The 23946-nt window shown below is 50.3% G+C and overlaps 2 protein-coding genes and 1 long non-coding RNA gene across 3 annotated transcripts; 1 reads left to right on the forward strand and 2 right to left on the reverse strand.

Moving 5' to 3' along the window:
* Window positions 1-615: 615 nt before the first annotated feature.
* Window positions 616-4860, reverse strand: LOC110391255. The gene is made up of 8 exons (XM_021383066.1): window positions 4713-4860; window positions 4450-4511; window positions 3875-4028; window positions 3417-3673; window positions 3131-3216; window positions 2291-2415; window positions 1683-1773; window positions 616-1358 (listed from the first exon to the last, which is right to left on the reverse strand). The coding sequence occupies exons 1-8, from the start codon at window positions 4837-4839 to the stop codon at window positions 857-859; spliced, it is 1404 nt and encodes a 467-aa protein (XP_021238741.1). The 5' UTR covers window positions 4840-4860; the 3' UTR covers window positions 616-856.
* Window positions 4861-5085: 225 nt separating this feature from the next.
* On the forward strand, window positions 5086-5586 carry LOC110391256. The gene is made up of 2 exons (XR_002434027.1): window positions 5086-5168; window positions 5294-5586. It is a non-coding gene; the product is annotated as an uncharacterized LOC110391256 (long non-coding RNA).
* Window positions 5587-9646: 4060 nt separating this feature from the next.
* LOC110391252 (protein maestro-like) lies at window positions 9647-12347 on the reverse strand. The gene is made up of 6 exons (XM_021383063.1): window positions 12226-12347; window positions 11892-12044; window positions 11287-11409; window positions 10951-11053; window positions 10741-10807; window positions 9647-10621 (listed from the first exon to the last, which is right to left on the reverse strand). The coding sequence occupies exons 1-6, from the start codon at window positions 12322-12324 to the stop codon at window positions 10573-10575; spliced, it is 594 nt and encodes a 197-aa protein (XP_021238738.1). The 5' UTR covers window positions 12325-12347; the 3' UTR covers window positions 9647-10572.
* Between the last annotated feature and the right edge of the window lie 11599 nt (window positions 12348-23946).

Below are 23946 nucleotides of genomic sequence, written 5' to 3' on the forward strand. Positions count from 1 at the left end.
GGAGTGAAAGGGAAAGGGAAGGGATGTGAATTCCTGTGAATGTGCAACACATGCTGCAAGTATGCAAGCCAAGTGGAGAAAGCCCCTCTGGTACGAAGGACAATGGGCTCATTTCCAAAACAACCTCACAGCTCCCTGGGCCAAAGAGCGCGGCACTGAGTGGCTATTTGCCATCTCCTATCGCACATTATTTGGGCAAATGGAATGGTGCAGTGTGCTATCAAAGACTGCAATGAGAGCAACGGGTGCAGGGACTTTCAAGCACTGGGATCCATATTTAGCAAAAGCCATCTGATTACAGATGGCTCGAGCTGAGCCTGCAGTGCTAATCTGCCTGTGCTGCAGTGGTACAGAGTGTGGCCACCTCACAGTGCCTTTTTTTGCCTCCAGTTACTGCTGTCATCTATCAGTGCCACCCCCTTGTATGGGAACTGCTGAGTCGGGGCCTGAACCACTGATTGAGCACCTGCAGGAAAGACCCACTCAGCCCTGGGAGCACAGGTAGAGGCAATTCACTGTGTGACAGGAAGGGCTGGAGCCTGGCTGCACCTCTCTTAGGCCTCATGGAAGGGCTGACTGCCCCTGAGGAAGGATCTCTTTCTGGAGATCCCTCTTTGGTGGATGCTTTTCCCTGTGAACCCAGAAGGCTTGTTTTTGCCCCACACAGTGGGCGCCATTTGCAGCGTCTGAAGGCACGGACTCAGATGTGAACAATCCAAATCATTTATTACATGTTCAAACACCGCTCGTATACTTTCCCAAGTTCTCCCTTGTAACTTTCCCACCCCCCTTTCCATGACAACAAATCATTCCACAGTCACCCCTGGTCTTCTCCTTAACTGTGCATTGCCCGCCTTCATTGTGGTGGTTTGGGCTTTGGAGGCTGACGCTTGGAGGACTCTGTTCCTTTGTGTATCGGGGGCAGCCAACCAGATCTGTTGGTGGAGGACTCCTTGGGCAGGCAGCGCTCCCGGTGAGACGCTGATGCCGCCGTCTCCTGAGGTGCTGCCCGCGCTGGCCTGGCCTGCTTAGCCCTCAGCCTGTGCAGTTTGACCGAGTCGCATGCCAGCAGTGGCAGCCGGGATGCTCCAGCCTTGGACAGGCTGGACTCAACCCTTGACGACCGTCTGTCTCCGATGCGAGATGCCGTCTGCCTCCTGACAAGCTGAGGGTGCAAGGCCTTTCCTTTCCACATCTTCAGTGCTCCACCCTCGTGGGCTTTCCCCGCTCCTTGTTCACTTTCTTGGAACTTGACATGTCTTGTTCCCTTTGTTTGGCCCAGGTCTTCTTGGTCTTTGGTTCCTGCCTGGCCCTGCTGCTCGTGGGTTTCAGACACTGTCGGGATGGCCGGCAGCGGGCTGAAAGGACAGAGCGGGAGGGGTCCGCCTGAGTGGCTGATGGCTTTGAGGCTGCATCCTGCAACCCTGAGCCAGGAGCCTTGGCTGCAACACAGCCTTCCCCACAGACAGCTCACAGGCTGCTCCGTGGCTCTCCTGAGATCCGCAGAGGGGCCAGCCCTGTGAGCTGGGGGGCTCCTGGTGTCCCCATCCCACTGCTCCGGGTGCTGCATCCAGCACTGTTGGGTGGCCACAAACAGTGACCCTTTGGGGTTGGGGAATGGGCTCTTGTCTGGTCGGTGGAACAGCCCCGTGCAGATCCCAGCCCGGAGCCTCCAGCCTCACCTGGACACCTTGCCTGTGCTTCTGAAGTCTTCTCCACTTATGCTAGCACAGGTGAAGCGCCTGATGAAGGTTGGCACTTCAGTAAATCTCACTGGAATTGGGAAGGCAGAGGAGATTCACCGTGAGCACTTAGGCTCAGTCACAAGGGGCACTCAGGCCCGTTCCCAAAACACCCGGGAGTGGCTCTGCTCCCCCCGCCGCTGCCATCTCCACCACCCTCGGACCCTCCCTGTCCCCATCTCTGGCCCCGCTCCTCCTCCCTGCAGTTCAGCTCTGTTTTGGGACTGCATTACGGACATTGGCGGTGGGAAAGAGGAGCTGGGCGGTGATGATGAGGTGACAGGGTGACTTTTGGGGGCCGTTTCCTGGGGGCGGGCAGGGCCTGGGATCCCCGCATCTTCCTGCCACAGCCAGGGATGGGGGCACGACACATGCAGCGCCTTCATTTTGGCGTTTTGGTGAGGCCAACAGTTCATTATGGGCAGAGGCCGTGCTGAGCTGGCGCGTAGCTTTGGCACAAGTCAGAGCCTTTGGCCAAGGGTCGGCGAGGGATTTCCCATCACAAGGTGGTTGCACGTGCCATGGGAAGGAGCTGGCAGCTGCTTTACCTGTCTTGCCCTGGACGAGAAGTGGCAAAGCCTCTTCTTTCTTTTGCTTGCCCTCACCAGGGACGTTCCCGGAGGACTTGCGGAATAGCCTGGGCGGTGGTTTGGGTACAAAGTCCTTCCGAAACCTGTGTGCAAGGAGAAGACAGTGGTGTGACGCAGCGCTCCACCAATCCTTGTTGCTCTCTGTGGTTGTCTTCGCTCAGCGCATTTTCATGTTGCCTTAAGGCCACTACTTTCTAAATCCGGGGGTGACCCATCAGTGACAGGAGAGATGTTGAGCTGTTAGAGCGCACGCAGAGGAGGGCCACAACAACCATGCAAGAGATGGAACACCTCCCCTGCGAGGACAGGCTGAGAGCGGTGGGGCTGCTCAGTCCGGAGAAAAAAGGCTCTGTGTGATGCGATATTGGCCTTTCAGTATCTACACGGGGGCTCAAAGAAGGAAGAGGCCGTGCTCTTTCGCGGGGTCTGTTGTGATAGGACAGGGGCAAATAGTTTCAAATGGAGAGAGGGGAGATTTTGATTGGGACTGAGGAAGATGTTCTTGACAGAAGGGTGGTGAGGCACCGGAACATCTTGCCCAGAGAGGTGGTGGGTGCCGCGACAGTCGTTCAAGGTCAGGCTGCAGCAGGCTCAGAGCAACCTCACCTGGCGGTAGGTGTCCCTGCTTCTGGACTAGGTGCCCTTTCAGGGTTCCTACCAACTCCAATGATTCTATGGTTCTGTGATTCTATGAAATTTTGTCATGGGCAGGACACCCACGGACACAAGGAACAAGCGCTACAGAATGAGAGCGGAGCAGCTGCATCCAGCAGCAGCTACAGCCGCAAACATACTCACTCAGGGAAGACAACGAGCCGGCCAGAGAGCGTCAGGGAGGCCACCGGTGCCACCCGGGACACCACCATGTCCAGCAGCGGGGTGGCCTGCAGGGGAGGAACAGGGAGGTTGTGGGAGGTCCTTGTCACGGCTGAGGCGCTCGAGACCGGAGGAGCCCACGGCAGGGAGGGCTGAGAGCAGCACAGCACTTGGACGGCCCCAGCAGCTGGCCGGGTCCTGGTGGGCCGTGTGCGGGCAGAGCACGGGTCATGGGTCTGCCCGGGCCATGGAGAAGCCTACAGCTCACCTTGAAAACAACTTTTCCGAGTTTCTCTTTCCCTGAGAGCTTCTCAAGGAAGTCATAGTAATACTTCATTCCACATGTCATGCCATCAATGAGGAGCACCCCTATGTCCTTCAGGACAAAGGCAACGTTCTCCCCATTCCGCAGGCATCTGGAGAGGAGGGACACGGTGCTTTGGATGCAGGACGTTCCTCTCTGCCGGGTCACAGAGGCAGCTGCGGCCACCTCGCTGTATTTCAGGGGCTCCAACTCCTTATGGTCTGAAAAATACGAGGGAGAGAGTTGATCATACAGTCGCTTTTGCACAGGTGCTTCCCTAGCACTGCTTCTTGTGGACACCACCCAGAAGGGCCCCATATGTGGACGGGCTCCTCGGAAGGGGAGGTCTCCCTTTGAGAATGGAGGCGCTGGCCTTCTTTGCCCTGTCTATGGAGCCCGCAAGGGTTTACTCCCCCTCCTACCTGACAGGGATTCCTTGTCAGACGTGAGGTTGTGCGTGGCTCTGAGGTTCCTGGCCAGGTGAAACACGGGCCAGCGCAGAGTCACGGTCCCATTTGCAGTCGTGATGACTTTGGAGACGGTGTCGAAGGAGCCGAAGGTGGGAATCCAGACTCCCTGCAAGTGGAAGAGAAAGCAAGGGGAGGAGGGTTATGGGCCGGCTGGAGGAAGAGCTGGAGGGGGTCCAGCGTAGGGCCAGAGCTCAGGAGCCCTCTCGCACTGCTCAGAGGCACAAGCCAGGGCAGCAGGAGTGGCTTTGGGAAGGAGCTGCGCAGTCCTCTCCCTCCCCTCGCCCTCCCAAACGCAGCACAGCAGGGCAGGCAGAAGCAGCCTGGGGGAATCCAGAGGCTTCCCGAGGCTGGGCTCAGCCCTGAGATACGACCCCGCCTAGCAGCCACGATACTGCATTTGCAGGAAGCACATGGGTTTTGCAGGAGAGAAATTTGGGGTGAGTTTCCTGCTTTCTGTGTAGGGGAAGAGTCAGAGGGACTCTAGGCTGAGCTGGACAGACAGAGGAGGAACACGACAGCCAACACACCTTGTTCCCCAGGAGCTGCTCTTGTACGTAGGCAGACACCGCGTCCCAGACGGCAACTCGCTCTGGAGGGCCAAGGAAAAGCAGGTCACACTCTGCATCTGCCGCTTCCCGGGGCTCCTACAGCCTCGAGGCGGGAGCAAGGTGGCGGATGCCGAGTGTCCTCACAGTCCCCAGCCCCGAGGTTGTCCCCGTGCTGGGTCTCTGGCGCTCGGCGCCAAGATTGGCTGCAGCACCGCTCCTGTGGCGGCTGTGCACCCGTGTACCTTTGGTGCCGGGGTCTGCCGGTGCGGAGGCACACCGCGCTGCGGGGCCGTCCTCACAGAATCTTATCTTGTTCCGCCTCATGCCAGCGGGTTGCTCCTTGTTGGCGCCAGCCATGCTGGAGCTCATCTCTTCCAGACACACCTGCTCTCTGCCAGGTGCTCCTTCAGAATGCAGGACCCAGCACCGTGCAGCGCCTTCATACCCCTCCCGGGTGGCCGTGTCACAGACATCACCACGGCGACGCGGTGACAGCGTGGGCGGTGCTGGCCCTGGCCCATTATGACGCTGGCACAGCAGCCTGCTGCCCGCCCCAAGTGCGAGTGCTGACACCTCTCTGTTTTCTCTCTCTCCTTTTCTTTCCTCTCCGTGTTACGTTACGTTACTCATTTTCCTGCAGTAGCTGTTGCCTGACTTGATCTTTAAGTAGTTGGGGCGGAAATAACAACTGTTCCAAAGTACTCTTTACCCATAACGGCTATGCCTTGTGGTTAGAAAGCTGCCCCGTTTTGCCTGCAAGTGGCTGATGGCTCGTTAGCAAGCTCTGTCAATTACCGGGTGCTGTTCCTCTGTGTCGTGGCAGTGACTCCATCACTCCCGCGACCCTGCCGAGCCGGGAGCGCCCTATGCCATAGAACCACAGAACCAGAGAAGCCTTGGAGTTGGAAGGGACCTGCGAGGGCCATCCAGCCCAAGTCCCCTGCAGCACACAGGGACACCACAGCTCCATCAGGTTGCCCAGGGCCTGCTCCAGCCTCGCCTTGGAAGTCTCCAGGGATGGGGCATCCGCCACATCTCTGTGCCAGCACCTCACCGCCCTCACTGGAAAAGACTTTTCCTCATATCCAAATAAATCTCCCCTCGTGAAGCTCAAAACCATTTCTTCTTGTTCTGTGTTAACAATTTACGGGCGTTAGGCCCAGTTCCGTGACAAAGGGGACGGGGGACTCACGGGCCCACATCCCGGGGAAAGGGGAAAGGGAAAAAGGGTAGGGAGATGGCTCTGAGAGCAAAGAACAGCGGCAACAATCTGAGGAGAAACAAACTAATTTACTAAATAAAATATCGGAATGCAAAACAACACACTATAATACAATATAATTACAATTTAAGCTGATAAATCCAATACAGAGAGAGGGAATGTCTCAAAATCAAGGTAGGCCTTACTCTACTACCGACAATAAGACGGCTGGAAAGCGAGGTGCTGCCAAGACGAGAGACGGCGGAAAAAGGGACCAGGTCTCGTGATCTGCAAGTTTTTATACTGCAAGCTTCTATCTTTTCCCTCCGGCTGGAAAATGGTAACAGAGGAGCAAAGTACCGTGGGGAATGTAGTAGTCCTTCTCTTCTGAGAACCAGGTACATTCACTACATGATGTTACGATGTGGAATACCAATAACCGAAAATCATAAAACCATGACATTCTGTCGCCACAGACCCCGCTAAAGAGTCTGTCCCCTCCTTTCCTGCCGCTCCCCTTTGGATACCGACAGGCCGCCCTCAGATTGCCTCACGGCCTCCACTTCTCCAGGCTGCACAGCCCCGGCTCTCTGCCTGTCCTCGCAGGAGAGGTGTTCCATCCGTGAGATCGTTTTTGTGGCCCTCCTCTGGACGCGCAGCAGCAGCTCCATATCTCTCCTGTACTGAGGACTCCACATCTGGACGTAGTGCTCCAGGTGAGGCCTCACCAGCACAGAGTAGAGGGGCAGCATCACCTCTCTTGCCCTGCTGGCCGTGATGCTCTAGATGCTGCTCAGGATACGGTTGGCTTTCTGGGCTGCGAGGGCACAGTGCTGACTGATGTCCAGTTTCCCATCCACCGCTACCCCCAGGTCCTTTTTGCCAGGACTGCGCTCGATCCTTTCATCCCCCAGCTTGTATTGGTAGCGGATGTTGCCTCCACCCAGGTGCAAGACCTTGCACATAGATGAGGTTCACCTGAGCCCACTGCTCAGCCTGTCTAGGTCCCTCCGGATGGCATCCCGTCCCTCCGGTGTGTCACCGCACCCCACAGCTCTGTGTCATCTCCAAACTTGCTGAGGGTGCATGCGGCCCCGCTGTCGATGTCACTGATGAAGGGACGAAAGAGTTTCGGCCCCAGCACCGACCCCTGGGGGACACCACTCGTCACCGATCTCCATCCTGACATGGAGCCATTGACCACCACTCTCTGGACTCGATCCTGCAGCCAGTTCTTCATCCATCCAGCATTCCATCCATCAAAATCCATCTCTTTCCAGTGTGGAGAGAAGGATGTTGTGGGGTACCAGGTCAAAGTCCTTACTTAACCCAGATAGATGACATCCATGTCTCTTCCCTTGTCCATCGATGCCGTGAAGCCCTCAGAGAAGGCCACCAGGGTTGTCAAGCAGGATTTGCCCTTGGCGAAGCCATGCTGGTTCTCCCGTATCAGCTGCCCGCCTTCCATGCGCCTTGGCATCGCTCCCAGGAGGATCTGCTCCGTGATCTTCCTCCCTGGGACAGAGGTGAGACTGGCAGGCCAGTAGTTCCCGGGGTCACCCTTTTTACCCTGTGTAAAAATGGCGATGATGTTGCCTTTTTTCCAGTCACCAGGGACTTCACCGGATTGCCATGACTTTTCAAATGTCATAGAGAGTGGCACATGGGAGAGGCTTTAGCTTTCCTTATTCAAATAAAGGGAAGCTCCACTGGGGCCACGTATGGGATTTTGAAGAATCCCTTCTATCCTGGCTCCCCGTTTGCATTGTCCCTTCCTCCTTTCATTGCTGACTGAAGTACATGGAGGTTACAGACTCCCCGCTCTACCTCGTGTTCCCCCTTGTGTGTGACCTATCATGCCTGCACAGTGTGTCCAAAGATCATAATTCCAAGTTGTGTACAGACTTTTGTAACTAAAATACTATTTGGTGAGGACATACAGACAGAGTGGAAAGGCATGTACAACAACTTGCAAGCAAGGGCATCTCATTCACAAGCCTCTGGTTACGAAGGGCATCTCGTCTGCAGGTCTCCCTGCATAAATTATTTTATTTGCAAGGGTATCTTCAAGCTTCTTTTATCTCCATCTCCAAAATACAGTGAGCCCCTGACCCCCTAGCAGTCCACTTCCCTTCACACTTGACTTCTTCCTGACTAGGGGCTTCCTCGAGACCGGCTTGTCTCCACGGGCAATTTCTCAAAGTCAAGAGCCCGTTCTCTGCATCCCCAACACCGATCCTTTCCTGGCTTAGGTTGGGGAGGTTCCTGTCAAATTACGAGACGTTCTACTCCTGTCTGTACGTACAGCCAGGGTTGGCCTTTCCCAGGTGTAGAATGTGGCACTTGCTCTTGTTAAACTCTGTGTGGCTGGTGACGGCCCGGCTCTCTAATTTGTCTGGATCTCTCTGCAAGGCCTCTCCACCCTGGGTGGAGCCAACTGCTCCTCCCAGTTCAGTACTGACAGCAACCTTGCTCAAAACACCTTCTGGTCCTACATCCAAGGCGTTTATGAAAACATCCAAGAGAACTGGCCCTAAAACGGAGCGCTGGGGAGCCCCGCCACTGACAGCCGCCCACCGGATGGAACCCCACTGACGACAGATAACCCTTTGGGCCCAATCCATCACCAGTTGCCACCCACTGCACTATGTTTTTGTCTAGCTGTGTGCTGGACGTTTTGTCCAGAAGGAGAGGATGAGAAATGGCATCCAAAGCTTTCCTTACATCCAGAAACATAGTATCAGCTGGCTTCCCTTGCTCAGCTAGATGTGTGACCTTGTCATAAAAGGAAACAAAGTTAGTTATACAGGACCTTCCCCCCATGAAGCTGCATTGGCTGTGACTGATAACCACATTGTCCTTCAGATGTTTTTCAGTGACTCCCAGCCTGCTTTTCTCCATCGTTTTCCAGGTGCTGAAGTGAGATCGACCGGCCTGTCATTACCAGGCTCTTCTTTCTTGCCCTTCTTGAAAACTGGAGCAACGTTTGCCAGCTTCCAGCCAACTGGGACCTCTCCAGATCCCCAAGGTCATTGAAAAATAATGGAGAGAGGTCTCGCGAGATGAGCCCGCTCTCTGTGTACGCTGGGATGAATGCCATTGGGCCCCATGGACTTTGGAGCTGCAGGAATGACTGCAGGCAGAGGTGTAGCAAAGTGAACTCCAAGCATTTAATAATGTAACATACAGAGCAATACGCAGGAGCAAGGACAACATTCCCAACTGGTCCTGTTGGAAATATCCCAATAATTGATCAGGACTGTATCTCTGATCAAAGCAGATTTTATTCGCAATTGCCATGTCGGGCGTCCTGCAGCAGGAGTGCCTGCAGAAAGCAGTGTTCCATCTTTTATGCCCTATTACTCGATGCTTATTTTTCCTCCCCTGGTTCCTCATTGGCTGAGTACTTCAGGTTCACAATCTTCCCGATGCTCGGCTAAACATATAGATTCTGGTTGAACGTAAGTTGTTGCTAGCTAAGCATGTCTATTGCTAATTAATTAACTTGTAACACTTGCTTACTCAGCATTCGGCCATTATTTCTGGACACCTGCTTGTCCTTGGATAGAGATCAGAGTGGAAGGAGGACAGAGAGGGGCATCCTGATGCTGCCTGTTGCATCCCCACCTACCCACAGAGTGAGGCAATTCAGCCTTGTGTGGAGGCCCTGGCTTCTGTGATGTTTGACAAGTCTGCTGTTCTTTTGCTGAGGGTCTCTTATCCAAACAGAACAGCCTTATAACCTGCTTTCTAGTCCATCATACTATTCCCATGCTATTCACAACTATTACAGTTTTACAAGTGAGAACTAATCGCAGAATTTAACAACTGTATTTCTAAAATATGTTACTGAAATAGATGGTACTTTTTTCTACTTTTCAAACTAGCTGTTTCTAAGGGCAAGTTACAAAATACGTTGCGCTTTACTTCTTAAGATCAATTCTCCTTTTTCGATATCTAATGCAGAAACAACATTGCATTCCTACAGTTCCCATCCCGACAGTCATTCCCCCACACAGTTTCTCCCCTGCAGGCCAACACGCAGCGGGCTGCACGCCGGCTTCATGCAGCTGCGGCAGCTCTGTGCGGGCAGCGGTGAGCGCGGCACTGGGGCAGACGCTGGGGCCGGTGCCCTCTGGCTCCATGCGCTGATCCGATGCAACTTCTCCTCCACATCCGCGCTGTCTGCGCCGCCTGCGAGCGGCTCCTGAAGGCGCTTCCTCTTATACACCTTCCTTTTAAGGTGTGTAATTAAATTTGGGCAAGCAGGAGGTTCTTAGACAACGTGAAGAGAGATGAACAAACCTTTCCACTGAGAATGACCCTTATAATTCTAGTGTAGGAAAGCGACCCATTTCCTCTGTATGCAGAAGCAGTTGTACTTGACTCCAACAGTGTAAAATTCTTTGTTTAGAAAGATGGATATATCTTGCTGGAGCAATTCATTCAGAGTCAGTGCTTCCCAACGGTACCACTGGCAGCGGTGCAACAGCCGCGTCTCCGGCCCCTGTGTGACGGACCACAAACCCCCACACTGGAAAGAGGCTCAGAAGAGAGGCAGAGACGATGCTGAGCTACCACTGCTCTCCAACAGAAAAGGGAAGGCCTAGTGTCCTGCGCTGTCCCACATCTTCCTTACAGCCCTTCTCAAAGAGAAGAGCAACATTTACTTTCTCACTGTCCTATAGAACCTCTCCCAGTCACCAGAGCATTTCAAAGATCATTCAGTGGCCTCATGGTGACGTCGGCCCGCTCCCCAAGCACCATGGGTGCATCCTGTCAGGCTTCGGTGTGACCGCAGAGTGGGAATTTTCCCTGTCTCTAGGAAAGAAAGGTCAACTCCTCCAGAATGCCACCATGGAAGAGGCTTTATTGATCTCAGTACTACTGGATTGCACAAATCAATCTTCACTGAGACTTTCTGTACTGCTTTCCACAGGTGATGGAGATCTGCAGCAAGACAGGAGAGGTCATGAGGAATGGGCCCAGCCCGCTGCTCCTCTGTGGCCCTGTACCAGGCCGTCTCCCAGGAGGCTGCAGAGCCAGAGCTCAGCGCTACTCAAATCTACCTGAAAACGGGAGCCTCGTTGTCACTACCGGAGCTGCTAAGGCCTCTTGATTTTTCCAGGATGTCTCCTACATGTGTGGTGCAGAGGGACAAACATCACAGAACTGCCCCGCAGCCCTGGCTTCCAGCTCCACCCATCCCCCGCCACTTGCTTGGGGAGCTGGAGAGGAAGGCAGGGAGGACAGCCCAGAGCTTTAGACCTGCCTCTCACCTAGGACTGCGATGGCATCAGCGTGCAGTGCCTGGCCATTCTCCAAGCGGCGGCGTCTGGCAATACTGCAGAGCCTCTCCAACATCTCCGGGGCGTCTCTGGCCTAGAGGATAGCAGAGAGGAACCATTTTTCACCATGCCAAAAAAAATCCCTCTGTTGACCCATGGCTGGCCAGCTGGCGGGGCCTCAGGGGAAAGGAGAGAGAGAGCAGGTGGCCGGCACCGGTGACTCAGCTCATGCCCGGCCTCCCCTTGGCATTTTGCCCCGCGCTCCCCTCTTGGGTCTAGGGAAGCGGCCTGCAACCCCAACACGTCCCCAGGGCAGAGCTCACTCACCAGAAGAAGGCAAACTTCATACTGCAGGTCAGCTGCACTCAATCCAGCGGATGTTGTGATGCACTCCTGCAGCTCTTCAGGCCTCAAAAATGGAGCGCGGAGATACAGGGTGGTCCTGCACACCTGAAAAAGAGAGTCCTGCCACGTCGTTCCTTCCCCACTGGTGCAACCGGGATCCTTCCCAGGCAGCTTGTCCGGATGAACTTCTGCTGAGCTCTCCCTAGAAGAGGGGCCTGCCCCAGATGCAGTCTCCAGCCAGGGGAAGGCACCGGTTGTAGCAGAGGGGACTCGTCCCTTTCCTTGCACAGGCCCCCAAGCAGCCCCGATGCCTGGCAGCTGTGTCCATGGGCTGGCTCCTCACTGTCCTCTCCTGCAGACAGGCACTGGGTCTGGGAGACCGGGCCAGATGTGAAGGCACGTGGCCAAAGAAGGAATCAGGGGTCTGGGGCGGTACCGCTAGGAAAGTCCCTGAGACTGTCCCCGGCTTCCTTGCAACACTTTTAGGATGTTTCCAGAGACTCTCAGGGGCTGCCAAGAAGGTGGGAGCGTCTGCCATTGCCAAGCAGCTTCCTACAGCTTTGCTAATAACCTCTGGGGGCTCTTACTTTAGAGACTTCAGGGTCAGGATCCCGAAGGTGCAGGAGAAGGCTGACCCACGTTTCCATCACTTCTCTGGCAAAGAACGATCTATTCCCGGAGGCAGAGGAGGCCAGGGCTGCGTAGAGGCTGAAGGCTGAAGAGCGAAGGACCTCTTGCTCCTGCAACGCAGAGGCCCTGTCTGTTAGCTGGGCAATGGGGGACCTCCGACCGAGCTCTTATCAGCATCTGTGCGCTGCCTCCTCGGGCTATGGAGGATAGCCGCCCAAGAGATGCCTCTCGTCTACTCATTCCAACCCCCATTAAAGCAGCGTGTGAAAGAGAAGGAACGGGTTCACTCACGGCTTCAAAGAACATCTTGGTGGACCTGGCGATGTCTTGAAAGGCGGACCCCAAGTCCTTTGGGCGCAGCTTCCTCACCACCTTAGCCAGCGCAAGCATGCTCTCAGCAACCAGCTCGGGACTCCCGAGTGAGTGGGTGCTTTGGGCATCATTTTTCTTGCTCTTTTTCTAGGTTCTATTTAAGGGCTTCGCAACAGGTTTTGTTGGTGGAACTTTTTCCTCTCTGTGCTGTTTTCCCTTTCCAACACACACTGCAGGTGCTGGGAAGCTGCAGTTTATGAGCCCTCTTCTGCGACTTTGGTCACAAATAACTTCTGGAGAAGCCTGGCCCTGTTTTCTGAGTTGGCTCTCAGCAGCTTATGAAATCAACTACTCCAGCGGGGAGTGATGTACTGGGATAGGTTGGACGATGTTGGTGAAAGCAGAGCTGAATCTTCAGCATCCTTGATGCTTAAATGGGAGCTAACTTCCAGCGGTTTGAAAGTGGAAGGAAACTTGTTGATGTCCATTTTCAGTATATGGTTTAGAGAGAGTCCCTGCAGGAAGCACACCCAAATTCTTGTCAGGCAGGAGAGACTAAGGGTTGCTCCCATGCCAGATGAAGCTGTGCAGTTGATCTGTGCATCACTCTTCTAGCTACAGCTTCTTCTACACCTTTACTCTTTGTTGCTAGGAGGAGGAGAGGAAGGGGTTTCAGGAACATCCTCTTCTGAGATCAAGGTGCACAGTCTTGATTGATAATGAGTGCTGTCAGCTCCCACTGCCACCTGTAAGAGTTGAGACTGAATGCAACCTTCTGCAAGAGAGTTTACATGTTCTCTTTTAGCTTTCTGAGCTGGGAACTGAGCTTTTCATCTTCCATCCCTTGACTGACCTTTCTGCAGCATCAGCGTATCATTGACAGCCAACTGGAACTCTCTCAACTGGAGGTAGAGGTTTACTTTTATGCTATAAAGGTGATTTTTTTAAAATACTGTTAGCAGTTAATTACTTTGTATTACTATGATTTTCTCCTGCTGTGTAGTTTTCTAAAAGCCCCAGTCAACTCACTTACCTTAAAAAAAAAAAAAAAAAAAACTTTGTATTACTATGATTTTCTCCTGCTGTGTAGTTTTCTAAAAGCCCCAGTCAACTCACTTACCTTAAAAAAAAAAAAAAAAAAAGGAAGTTAAAGGTAATTAAAAAGTTAATTACTTAAGTTAAAGTTAATTACTTAACTGTTGGAGCACTTCCCTTTATGTGAAGACGCAGATTGTCTAAGCTTTCTTCATGTGTAAGGGAATTTGCTCTGTTCTTTATTCTGCAGGTGGTGTGCCAGTAAGGGTGGGGGTGTGTGAGGAGCCCTTTCTTTGGAATGGCTCACTTGTGCCATTTTGCTTGTCAGACGGAATGTCTGGCCTGGCACAGAGACCTGTGGAGTGCTCAGTCCCCTCTTCATCTAATGCCGGGGATCCCCTCACTAAGACAGTGGCAAGAGTGTCCCAGGTGGCAGGTTTCTATGCTATCCTCCAGCCGCCTGGCTGACTGCAGGTGCAGTCCCCCTGGTGCCTGGCAGTGGTGATGAGGCGACATAGCATAATGCTGCAGGCTGCCAGGGGAAGCGTACTCATAGAGTCATCAAACACTCTGAGCTCCTTCAGCCTGCCCTGGGAGGCCATGTAGCCTGCGCTCCGTCTCCTCTTTTCTGGGCTGAACAAGCCAAGTTCAAACAGAATGAAGATACACTTCTCCCTGGGTAAGTGTATTTCAGTGGGTGCTTCTCTGCAGAATGCGTGTTTTCAAGTGTTATGGGTATGACAAGTATTAAGAACTGAGCCATCCATTTTAGAGGACAGTTCTCATTCATCTGGCAGCGTTTTATGTTTGGAATGAGTCAGACTGGGTCTGACAGAGGGTTTTATAGTATATAAGGAAATATTATTGGGCAGATGTTTTGGACAGAGTTGATTTAGTGAAAGAAGTGTTGTTCTTACTCTGGCATATTTCCCCCATAAAGAAAAGAAAGCGTTCTACTGCATAACAAACAATCTGCAAGTATTCGGAGTACTTGAAAATATATTCAGATAATGGCAGGATCATTTCCTGGCCTTGTATCTCTGGGTAACACCTGCAGCTCTTGCATCCCAAAGCATCACCATATGATGAGCAGTGAGACATATTCTGCAGTCACAAATGCCATCAGAGAGCAGCCCTCAGCCGGGTGACACCTTTTTGTTATCTAGGGGGGTCAGACAAAAGCAAGGGGAATCTTGAGAGATGAAAGAGAGGCTTGGCCAAGAGAGGTGAATAACTTTGAAGAGGAAGGAGGAGTTCAAGTGATGTTGAAGGCCGTGTGACACTGACAATTAACCATAAACTCTAATCCTACCTCTAAATCCCATCCCTCACCCCAACAAGAAGTCACTACTCTAAACCCCTACCTCACATCTTGCTTTCACAACAAAGTCCAAACCCATAGTCTTACCTTACTGTTACTCTGCCCTTACTCTTCCTCTACTGCTCACCCTAATCAGTAGCCCTCATCCCTAGACTGAAATGCTAGCTTGAGCTTTCTCCTTTGCCCCAGCCCTAAAAGAAAACAGCCTGCAAAAAGAGCCCATACCATAAAAACTGACCAAGTATCCTAAGCAGTATGCTATACCATCTCCTGGAAATTTGCCTCATCCCTCATCTTTAAAGGTGAGCTCTAATCCTTAAACCCTGTTTGGAACATTTTATCTCCAAAGCCCCTTATTGTTGTGCTCTAGCCTTAACCCTATCCCTTGCCTCTGTTCTACAAAAGCAACCCACAAATTGAGCCCATACTGTAAACACTGACCAGATACTCTAAGCAAAACACCAAACCCTCCCCTAAAAAATTCATAATCCCTCACTCTGAAAGGCTATCTCTAATCCCTAAACCCTGACTTAAACATTTTGCATCCAAAGCCCAATTCCCATGCTCTGATCCCATCACTATCTGCATCTCTTCTAGCCCTACCCTAGGCTATTTGGCCCCTTGAGGAAGGGCAGCGATCCTGAGGTCCCACAGCAGAAATGTGGCTTGTAGGTCGGAAGGAGGAGATGGATGGGAATGCTATGACAAAGCCACAGCCTCAGGACCTCATGGGCCAGCAGGAGGAATGTGGCTAGGAAGGCAGCTGGGAGGTCACTTCTGTCCCAGCAGGTGATGGGCTGGCACCAGGTACGCAGCAGTTCACAAGAGAGCTACTGGGTTGGGATGTGTGCTTGAAGGGTGGTCTGTAAGACAATAGAACTTTACTTGATTGTAGAAAGCAGCAGCAGAATAAATACTGCCACAGAGTGCCTCTTGAAAGTTGGAGACTGAGTGTGTGCAAGAGGAAATGTCTCTCAGAGGGCAGTGCTGTGGTGCCAGATGTCACCCAGAGGGAGTCTGTGATCAGCGTGTGGAGCTGGGATTTAAGGAACGGCTGGTGAGATTGGAAAGACATCAGTGAAGGGACGGGAATGCCAGGGCAAATGGTACTTGCCTGGGACTGGCAGCTATCACAGAGGGCTTGCAGGACACCAGAGAGCTTTGGGTGCTCCAGGTGGATTCTGGGCACAGGGCTCCATGGCATCTACTATGGAACCAGTTGTCTGTGTGCCAGTAACTGCATTGCACCCCAGTTTTGTATTCACTTTGCTTTCAAAGAAATTCCCCCAAGAAATATTACATTTATATAAATCGAAGTAATCTTTCTCTCCATTACCTTGTTTCTTCCTTCTAACTTTTTTTTTGTCATTTTCTAAAAAAATAATAAAAATCTGTAATACTGAGTCCAACAGCATGACTTTCATGGAGCCTAGTACTCAAATTGCTTCCTGCCCACAAGATGCTTTTCATAGGATCATAAAATCACAGAATCATAGAGTAATCCATGTAGGAAGAGACCTTCATTAAGTCCAGCCATGAAGCTGACCTACTAAGTCCCATCACTAAACCATGTCTCTTAGTGCTACAGCCACATGTTTCTTGAATACCTCTAGGGATGTGGATTCCAGCACTTTCCTGGGCAGCTTGTTTCAATAACTGATCACCCCTTCTGTGAAAAAATTATTCCTGATGCAAAATCTAAACTTTCCCAAATGTAACTTGAAACCATTTTCTCACTGCAACCTCCTGTCAATAGTTGTATGGAGCACTGAGGTCTCCCTTCAGCCTGCTTTTCTCCAAACTAAAGAACGCCAGTTCCTCCAGCCACTCCTCATAGGTCATGTATTCTGCTCCTTCCACGAGCTTCATTGCTCCATTCTGAAAATCTTTGAGCAACTCCATGCTCTTGTAGTGCGGGGCCCAAAATTGATGGCAGTACACAAGATGCAGTCTCACCAATGCAGATTCAGGGTTGGTTCAACTTCCCATGTAATTTCGGACCTGTGACCATGAGGCTTTCTCCCAGGGCAGGCTCTGTGCATGCCAGCTATCCATTTGCCAGAGCTCACCTTCACCTCCTCGCTGTCCTGCCTGCTTTCCTGAGGAGCTGTTCTATCCATGGCTGCCCTGCTGCCATTCAAACTGTCACACCACAGCTCTACAGTTCCCTTAGGGGAGCACATTGCCGCCTGCTCAGTAGGAATGATGGAACTGGGGATGGGAAGAGGAGAGGTAGGCATAGAACAAGTGGCTGTGGGGTTGGCTGGGATGTTACTTCTGTAACAAGATCTAGAAAACAGTGTCCCTGTGTCATCCAAAATCCATGAAGAAAACTCTTCAACTCCAATGTGGTGTTGGAAAGCGGCATTCCTTTATTCCTCACAATGTGCACCGGGTGACTTGACAAGCAAGTGCACCCTCTCAGAGTTCAGGTTCTACATTTATACAGTTATGGCATACATATGCAGTACATTGGCATACACATTCATTCTTTTTCAAGGTCTCATAGATATGTGCTAATGTCCCTTTGGGTATGCTCAGTGGTATTTAGAGTGGTTGTGTGCCCACCTGCTTCTCCTTTTTTCACCATCAGCTTCATCACTGAAACCTTTGACTCTCTCCCATCCACTTTTCCCCAGTTTGTAAGATTTCCATTGCTTATTAGGCCATGGTGAGCCACTTTTTAAAAACAATGTATGTGGAACCCAAGGAAAACGTCCTTGCACGTTTTGAGGCAAAAGATAAACGTATTCTACTGGGACTCCAGCACTTCTTGTGAGGCAAAATCATTGAGGCAGAAGATAAAAGTATTCTATTATGTCCCCAGTGCAAAATTATTGAGGAAAAACAAGGCTGTTCACCCACTAAATCTGAAATGGAAAGTTTTAGAACTATCACTTATGGATTCCTTTTGCTGAACTAATAATATTGGTTCTTAAAGTAATGTACTAATCCCTATTGCTAAGCAAACCAACCTATATCAATCCCTCATTTTCCTTTTGAGGATTATGATGTTTATATCCTAATCCTAACCACCCTTGCCCTTTCATATTTAGAGCATGCAACAAGGAAGGATACGTACAGCATATACATACGTACAATATCCCCACGAATAACTTCTTTAACCAATCCAATTTGGGAAGCCAGGAAGTCATTTTGGTTTCAGCTTACATCATCCTGGCTTACTTTATGTAGTATTTCAGTTTGGTGCCATATCTTATATATGTGTGTTTCTTTTCTACCACTTTGACAACAACTGGCATTTACTACTGCACGAACGCCTCCTTGTGCAGCTAACAACATACCTAAAGCCATTCTATTTTGCAATACCACCCTGGCTAAGCTTTGGATTTCTTCTTTAAGGGCAATAATAGCATCTAATGTTTCATTTTCGAGGTGTTTCATAACTGCTGAGATGTTTACTATAGCCTTTTCCAATTCTGCAACTCCTAAAGGGGGAATAAACCACCTGACAAATGAGTGAAATCTACTAGGTCTTCCTGTTTATGGATTGAGCACTTCTCTCTTGACTTTTGAGGGTACTTTGTCTTGTGTTATCCCAGTTAACTGATCTGTTTCTATCACCTTTGGCATTACTATTCCTAGCGTACAGGTTCCAGTCCACCATGGGGTTAATCTCTTCCAAGCTTGATTTCCACATAGTCAGTACCGTCCTTTCCCTTTAGCTGACACCCAATATTTATCCCTGTTTTTTCCAAAATACTAATCTGTCATTTGTACTGCTCATTTACACTGCGAGTATTTTCCTACTGGAGCCTTCGCTAATTGACTAGTCCCTATGTCTGTCAGGCAAATGGTATCATTCATAGGCTGGGTCCCTACAATCCATGTTTGTGATTCTGTATATTTATCTGCAAAGTAGATTTGTTAATATATACTGTATCCTAACTCTGTTCTGGTGGTGCTAATCCCCATAAAGGGTATGAACTTGCCTCATATTTTGGCAAATTCTGAGCATATCCAACACCGTTTTTCATCAGTTTCATGTGCTTATTTTGATCCCATGCACTCAACTGATAAGCATAAGTAAGTATGGCTAAAATTTTTGTTATCTCTTTAGACAAAGAGAATATATATCCCTTAAGTACTGCAAGAGTTGTTTCTTTTTTTTCCCAAACAATTAATATAAGCAAACAATTCATGCAGTTAATATAAGGCAAACAATCACTATATCCTCAAAAGGTAATTATATCTCAATAACTACAATCAAGTTCATAATACGATTTTTCATTTCCCTGTTTACAAGTTGCATTCATTTACATGAAAATTTCAGTTTCATCAGTGCAGTCTGTTCCACTTGCCACTGTGTGCTGGGCGCTTTTTGTTCTTGTGTAATGAATTCAAGCATCTTCTCCTGCCACCTTGATAGTGTTGTCAGTAGTATTTGAGATGGTCCTTTCCACTTCTTCTGTAGTGGTTTGGAGCTACAGATCCATAGATACACCCACTTGTCGAGTCGGAAAGGAAGTACTGTGACTTCCAGAGGTGTTGGTGCCGCCTGAGCCATGAACCTGTGGATAGAAGATAGGGCTTTCCCTAAAGACATGACATATTCTCTCAGTTTTAGTTCGCCTTATTGGTTTACATCTATACTACCTGCCAATAACTGAAATGGTCTTCTATACATCATTTTGTAAGGACTAATTTTCTCTTTAGCACGCCGTTTTACCATAACACAGTAAGGTGAGAGGTAGGGCCTCAGGCCATTTCAAGTCTGTTTCTTAACAGATTTTAGTAATTCGTTGTTTTTTTTAAAGTTTGATTCATTTTTTCCATCTTTCCACTAGACTGCGGCCTGTACAGAGTATGTAAATCTCATCCTATTCCAATGATTTTTGCTAGGTTTTGAACAATTTCTGCTACAAAATGTGAACCGCTATCTGATGATATTCCTACTGGTACCCTAAATCTAGATATTAATTCTTTTAGCATAACCTTTACTACTTCCCTTGCTTCGTTGGTGCGACAGGGATAAGCCTCCTGCCATCCTGAAAAAGTATCAACCAATACCAATAAGTACCTGCAGCCGCCTTGCTGTGGGAGCTCTGAAAAGTCTACCTGCCAGTAGTGTCCTGGGCTGTCTGCTCTCTTCGTAACTCCAGGAGGTGGTCTTTTTGCATTCTGTGGATTATGCTTCAGGCATACTTCACACTTGCTCACCATGTTTTTCACAATTTCTCCCATTCTCACACTTAAAGTTTTAGTCTTTAGATTATCAGTGATGGCATCTGATCCCCAGTGTGTAGTTTGATGATTATCCTCTACTATTTTCCTCATTACTAGTTGGGGAATTATTTCTTGGTTGTTTGAAGTTGCCCACCATCCTGCTTTGTTTTTCTCAGCTTTTAGCAAGGAAGCTAGTTTTTCATCTTTTGTCTGGTACTTTGGAGGTTCATTAATCAATTCTTGATATCTTGGGGGTATTAGTTGGAGGAAAACTCCTGCTGCATTTTTGGCTGCTGTATCTGCACGGTTGTTGCCCATATTGATATCACTGTCATTTGATTGGCAGGCTTTGTAGTGTTTTATAGCTTTTTTTTTTTTTTGGTAATTCCACCTTTTCTAGCTGTTCTGTTTCTCCATATTTTACAGGTTTTCCCTGGTAGGTTAATAGCCTCTGTTCTTTCCAGATAGCACCAGGCACATGCACAGCCCCAAAGGCAAATTTTAAGTCTGTCCAAATGTTGACACTTTTCCCTTTTGCTAAGTCCAGTGCTCTTAACAAGGCTATGAGTTCTGCTTTCTCTGCTGAGGTGGTAGTGCCAGAGTTCCATCCTCTGTTACTTCATCTCTGGTTGTTACAGCATAGCCGGCCTTCTTAAGCCATCTTGCACAAAACTGCTACCATCCACAAATATTTCCATCCTCTTGTTCTACCAGGACTGCTTGGTACTTCATGATCCTGCTCGGAGATAACAATTTATTTCCCTTTTGATTGAGCCAGTACTGCAGTAACCATAAGGGGAGCTTCCAAGTGGATAACGGCCCAGAGCCTGGGCAGAGCATCAGGAGGGCATCTGAACATTGTCATGGATTAGATGGATACCCGTATTTGAGGCAAATTCTAGACAAGGTTAACTGCCATCTGATCTCTCTCCATCCCTCCTCTGATTTCTCCAGCTGTCCCTGGCCTCCTCCCTATGCTCCCCACAGGGCCTTGAGCTGGCAATATTATAAGCAGACCAATCAGGCTGTAGTGTCCACGGGGTGGCTTCATGCTGGCCATGGTGCACAGAGTGGGAAGTAGAACCAGCGGGGTTGGGGATTGCTGATGATAATCTCCATGACTGGGTTCAGTGGTATGAAAAGTGCTCAGAAAGACCAGGAAACATTTCCAAGGACTAAAGAGATTTTCAGATGTCTTTCCACATGCAGCTGGTGGTCCTTTCCTGAGGGTGAGAGGAATCCCTCTCCATCCTCCCTTCCCTGTGCATGCTGGTCCTCCACTGAATTCCAAAAGAACTGAAGAGTCCTTATTTTCCTGTGGATATCTTAATTTGGCACTGTCTCTACAGGAGATACCACCTTGGTGGATCTCTCACTGTGTAGGACTCCAGACACATCCCAGTCTGGGCAAACACTGCCCATAGAGACCCCCTGGAATCTCCATACAGCTCCACATCCTCTGGGCCCTCCTCTGATCCCCATCCAGAAGGGCTCACCCAACCTGTTGCCCATCCCATCCCATCAAGGATCTCCATACATCCAGGCAGCTCCTTCACACCAAGAATATTCCCATCTGGATCTTCACCACCTGCCTCTCCTCTTGAAGAGCCTGTATGTTCTCATGCATCGCAGCACCTCAGCCATAGGAGATGTCCTACTGTGCTTTAGCAGTAATGGCATCAGTGTCATAGATCTGTGATGGTCCACGGGGATCCAGCTCCTCCTCTCCCAGGTAGAGGGCACGGGTTCATATTTGGGCTGCAGCACCTCAGATGTGGCACCAGGGACAATCTCAAGCTTGTCTCAGGGAAATAGGGAACCAAGATCTAAGACTCCATTAAAGTAAATGTTTTCCTACACAGCAGAAGAATGCTGGTTTGGATGGCAGGCAGCAATGTGAAGATGAAACAAGGGGCTCATAGGCAGGGCAAATCCTGGTGTGCGCCAGGCCAGAGAGAAACATGACTCGATTGTGTAGCCCTGATAGGAATTGGCTTTGCAGGCTACAGTGTCTGTACTATCTTTGAGGACCAATAGTGGAAGTGAAGCTGATCTCCAGAAAGGGGAAGAGGCTGCTGAAAATGTCCTTGACTATGGACATCCTGTGATCCAGGCACATCTAAGATCATCAGCCTGTTGATGACTGTATCATCAAGGAGGTGAGTAAAGGACAAGACGAAGCGGTGATGAGTGGTGTCCCCCAGGGATCTGCCTTAGCACCAGTACTCTTCAACGTCTTTATCAGTGACCTAGAGGATGGGATCGAGTGCACCCTCAGTAAGTTTGCTGATGACACCAAGCTGAGTGGTGCAGTTGATACAACAGAAGGAACAGATCCCATCCGAAGGGACCTGGACAAGCTTGAGAAGTGGCTCACATGAACCTAATGAGGTTCAACAAGGCCAAATGCAAGGTGCTGCACTTGGGTCAGGGCAATCTCAGGTATGTATACAGACTGGGAGAAGAACTTCTTGAGAACAGCCCTGCGGAGAAGGACTTGGGGGTCCTGGTAGATGCAGAACTTACCCTGAGCCAGCAGCGTGCACTTGCAGCTTGGAAGGCCAACTGCATGCTGGGCTGAATCAAAAGAGGGGTGGCAGCAGGGCAAGGGAGGGGATTGTCTCCCTCTACTGTGCCCTTGTGAGGCCCCATCTGGAGTACTGTGTCCAAGCCTGGGGCCCTCAGCACAGGAAGGACATGGAGCTGTTGGAGAGGGTCCAGAGGAGGGCCATGAGGATGCTCAGAGGTCTGGAGCACCTCTCCTATAAAGAAAGGTTGACAGAGTTCGTTTTCTTCAGCTTGAGGAAGAGAAGGCTCTGGGGATACCTCACTGCAGCTTTCCTGTACTCGAAGGGAGCTTACAAACAGGAGGGGGACCAAGTGTTTACGTGGCAGATAGTGATACAAAGAATGGGGAATGGTTTTAAACTAAAAGAAAGAGGATTAAATTAGATGATCCCCCTCCACCAACAAGAGCTGCTGCTGAGGCTGCCTGTAGCAGATCAAGGTGTGGGCATCCTGAAGGACAGCACCAGGACTGTCACCCTGCCTGTCCCCATGCCTAAGCTGCTGCTGTTCTTGAGGACAGAGTATTTTAAGAGTCGCTAGAAGGGACCCAGCTCTTTAGTGTAGGAAATGTAAAGGAGCCCTACCTCTTCTTGGGTCAGAGACTTATCTGAGCATCCTGGTGCACGTGAAGCCCCTGTCCCACTGACAATCATGGCTCTTGTGAGGAAGCTGTCGATACAATAAGGTTTCCCCTCCGTCTCCTCTTGTCTACGACGAACAAACCAAGTGACTTCAGCCATTCCTCATACATCCTCTCTTCTGGACACTTCCCCATTTTCGTATCTCTCCTATAGATGCTCTCTAATTGCTTGATGTCCTTCTTATCTTGTGGCACCCAGTGCTGGAGGTGAGGCTTCCCAGCACAAGACAGAGCAAAACAACCCCTCCCCTCTCCCGGGGGCTGTGCTGGGCCTGGTGCACCCCAGGGTACAGCTGGCCCTCTTCGCTGCCAGGGCACACTGCTGGCTCATGTTCAATGTGCTGACAACCAGAACCCACAGATCCCTTTCCCAGAACTGCTCCCCAGCCCTTGTTCCCCCAGTCCACACACAGCCAGGGTTGCCCTGTCCCAGGGGCAGAATCTCCCACTTGCTTTTGTTAAACTTCATGTAACTGATGATAGCCCAGCTCTTAATTTGTTGAGATCCCTCTGCAAGGCCTCTACAATCTTCAGGCAAACTTCAGGCAGTGCATCACGGAAATCTCATTAAGCAGATGTTGAGGGTCAGCACTGATTTACATTTAGACACACTTATACAGCTGGAAACATAAGCAAGAAGGGGTTCTACAGGTACATAGGCAGGAGGAGACATGTCAAGGAGAGTGTTCCCCCTCTGGTAAATGAGGATGGAGAAGTGGCTTCCTCAGACGTGGAAAAAGTTGAGGTACTCAGTAAGTGCTTTGCCTCGGTCTTCACTGGTGGTCAGGCTCCCTGTATCTGCCAGGACCCTGAACCTCGAGGTGAGGGTGAGTGGTGCAGATTCCATCCCATTGTAACAGTGGAACAAGTTCGAGACCTCCTCATGAAAGTGAATGTGTGGAAGTCCATGGGGCCAGATGATATCCATCCTAGGGTTCTGAGAGAGATG

Source organism: Numida meleagris, unplaced genomic scaffold (assembly GCF_002078875.1).
Source record: "Numida meleagris isolate 19003 breed g44 Domestic line unplaced genomic scaffold, NumMel1.0 unplaced_Scaffold330, whole genome shotgun sequence".
NCBI classification, from domain to species: Eukaryota; Metazoa; Chordata; class Aves; order Galliformes; family Numididae; genus Numida; species Numida meleagris.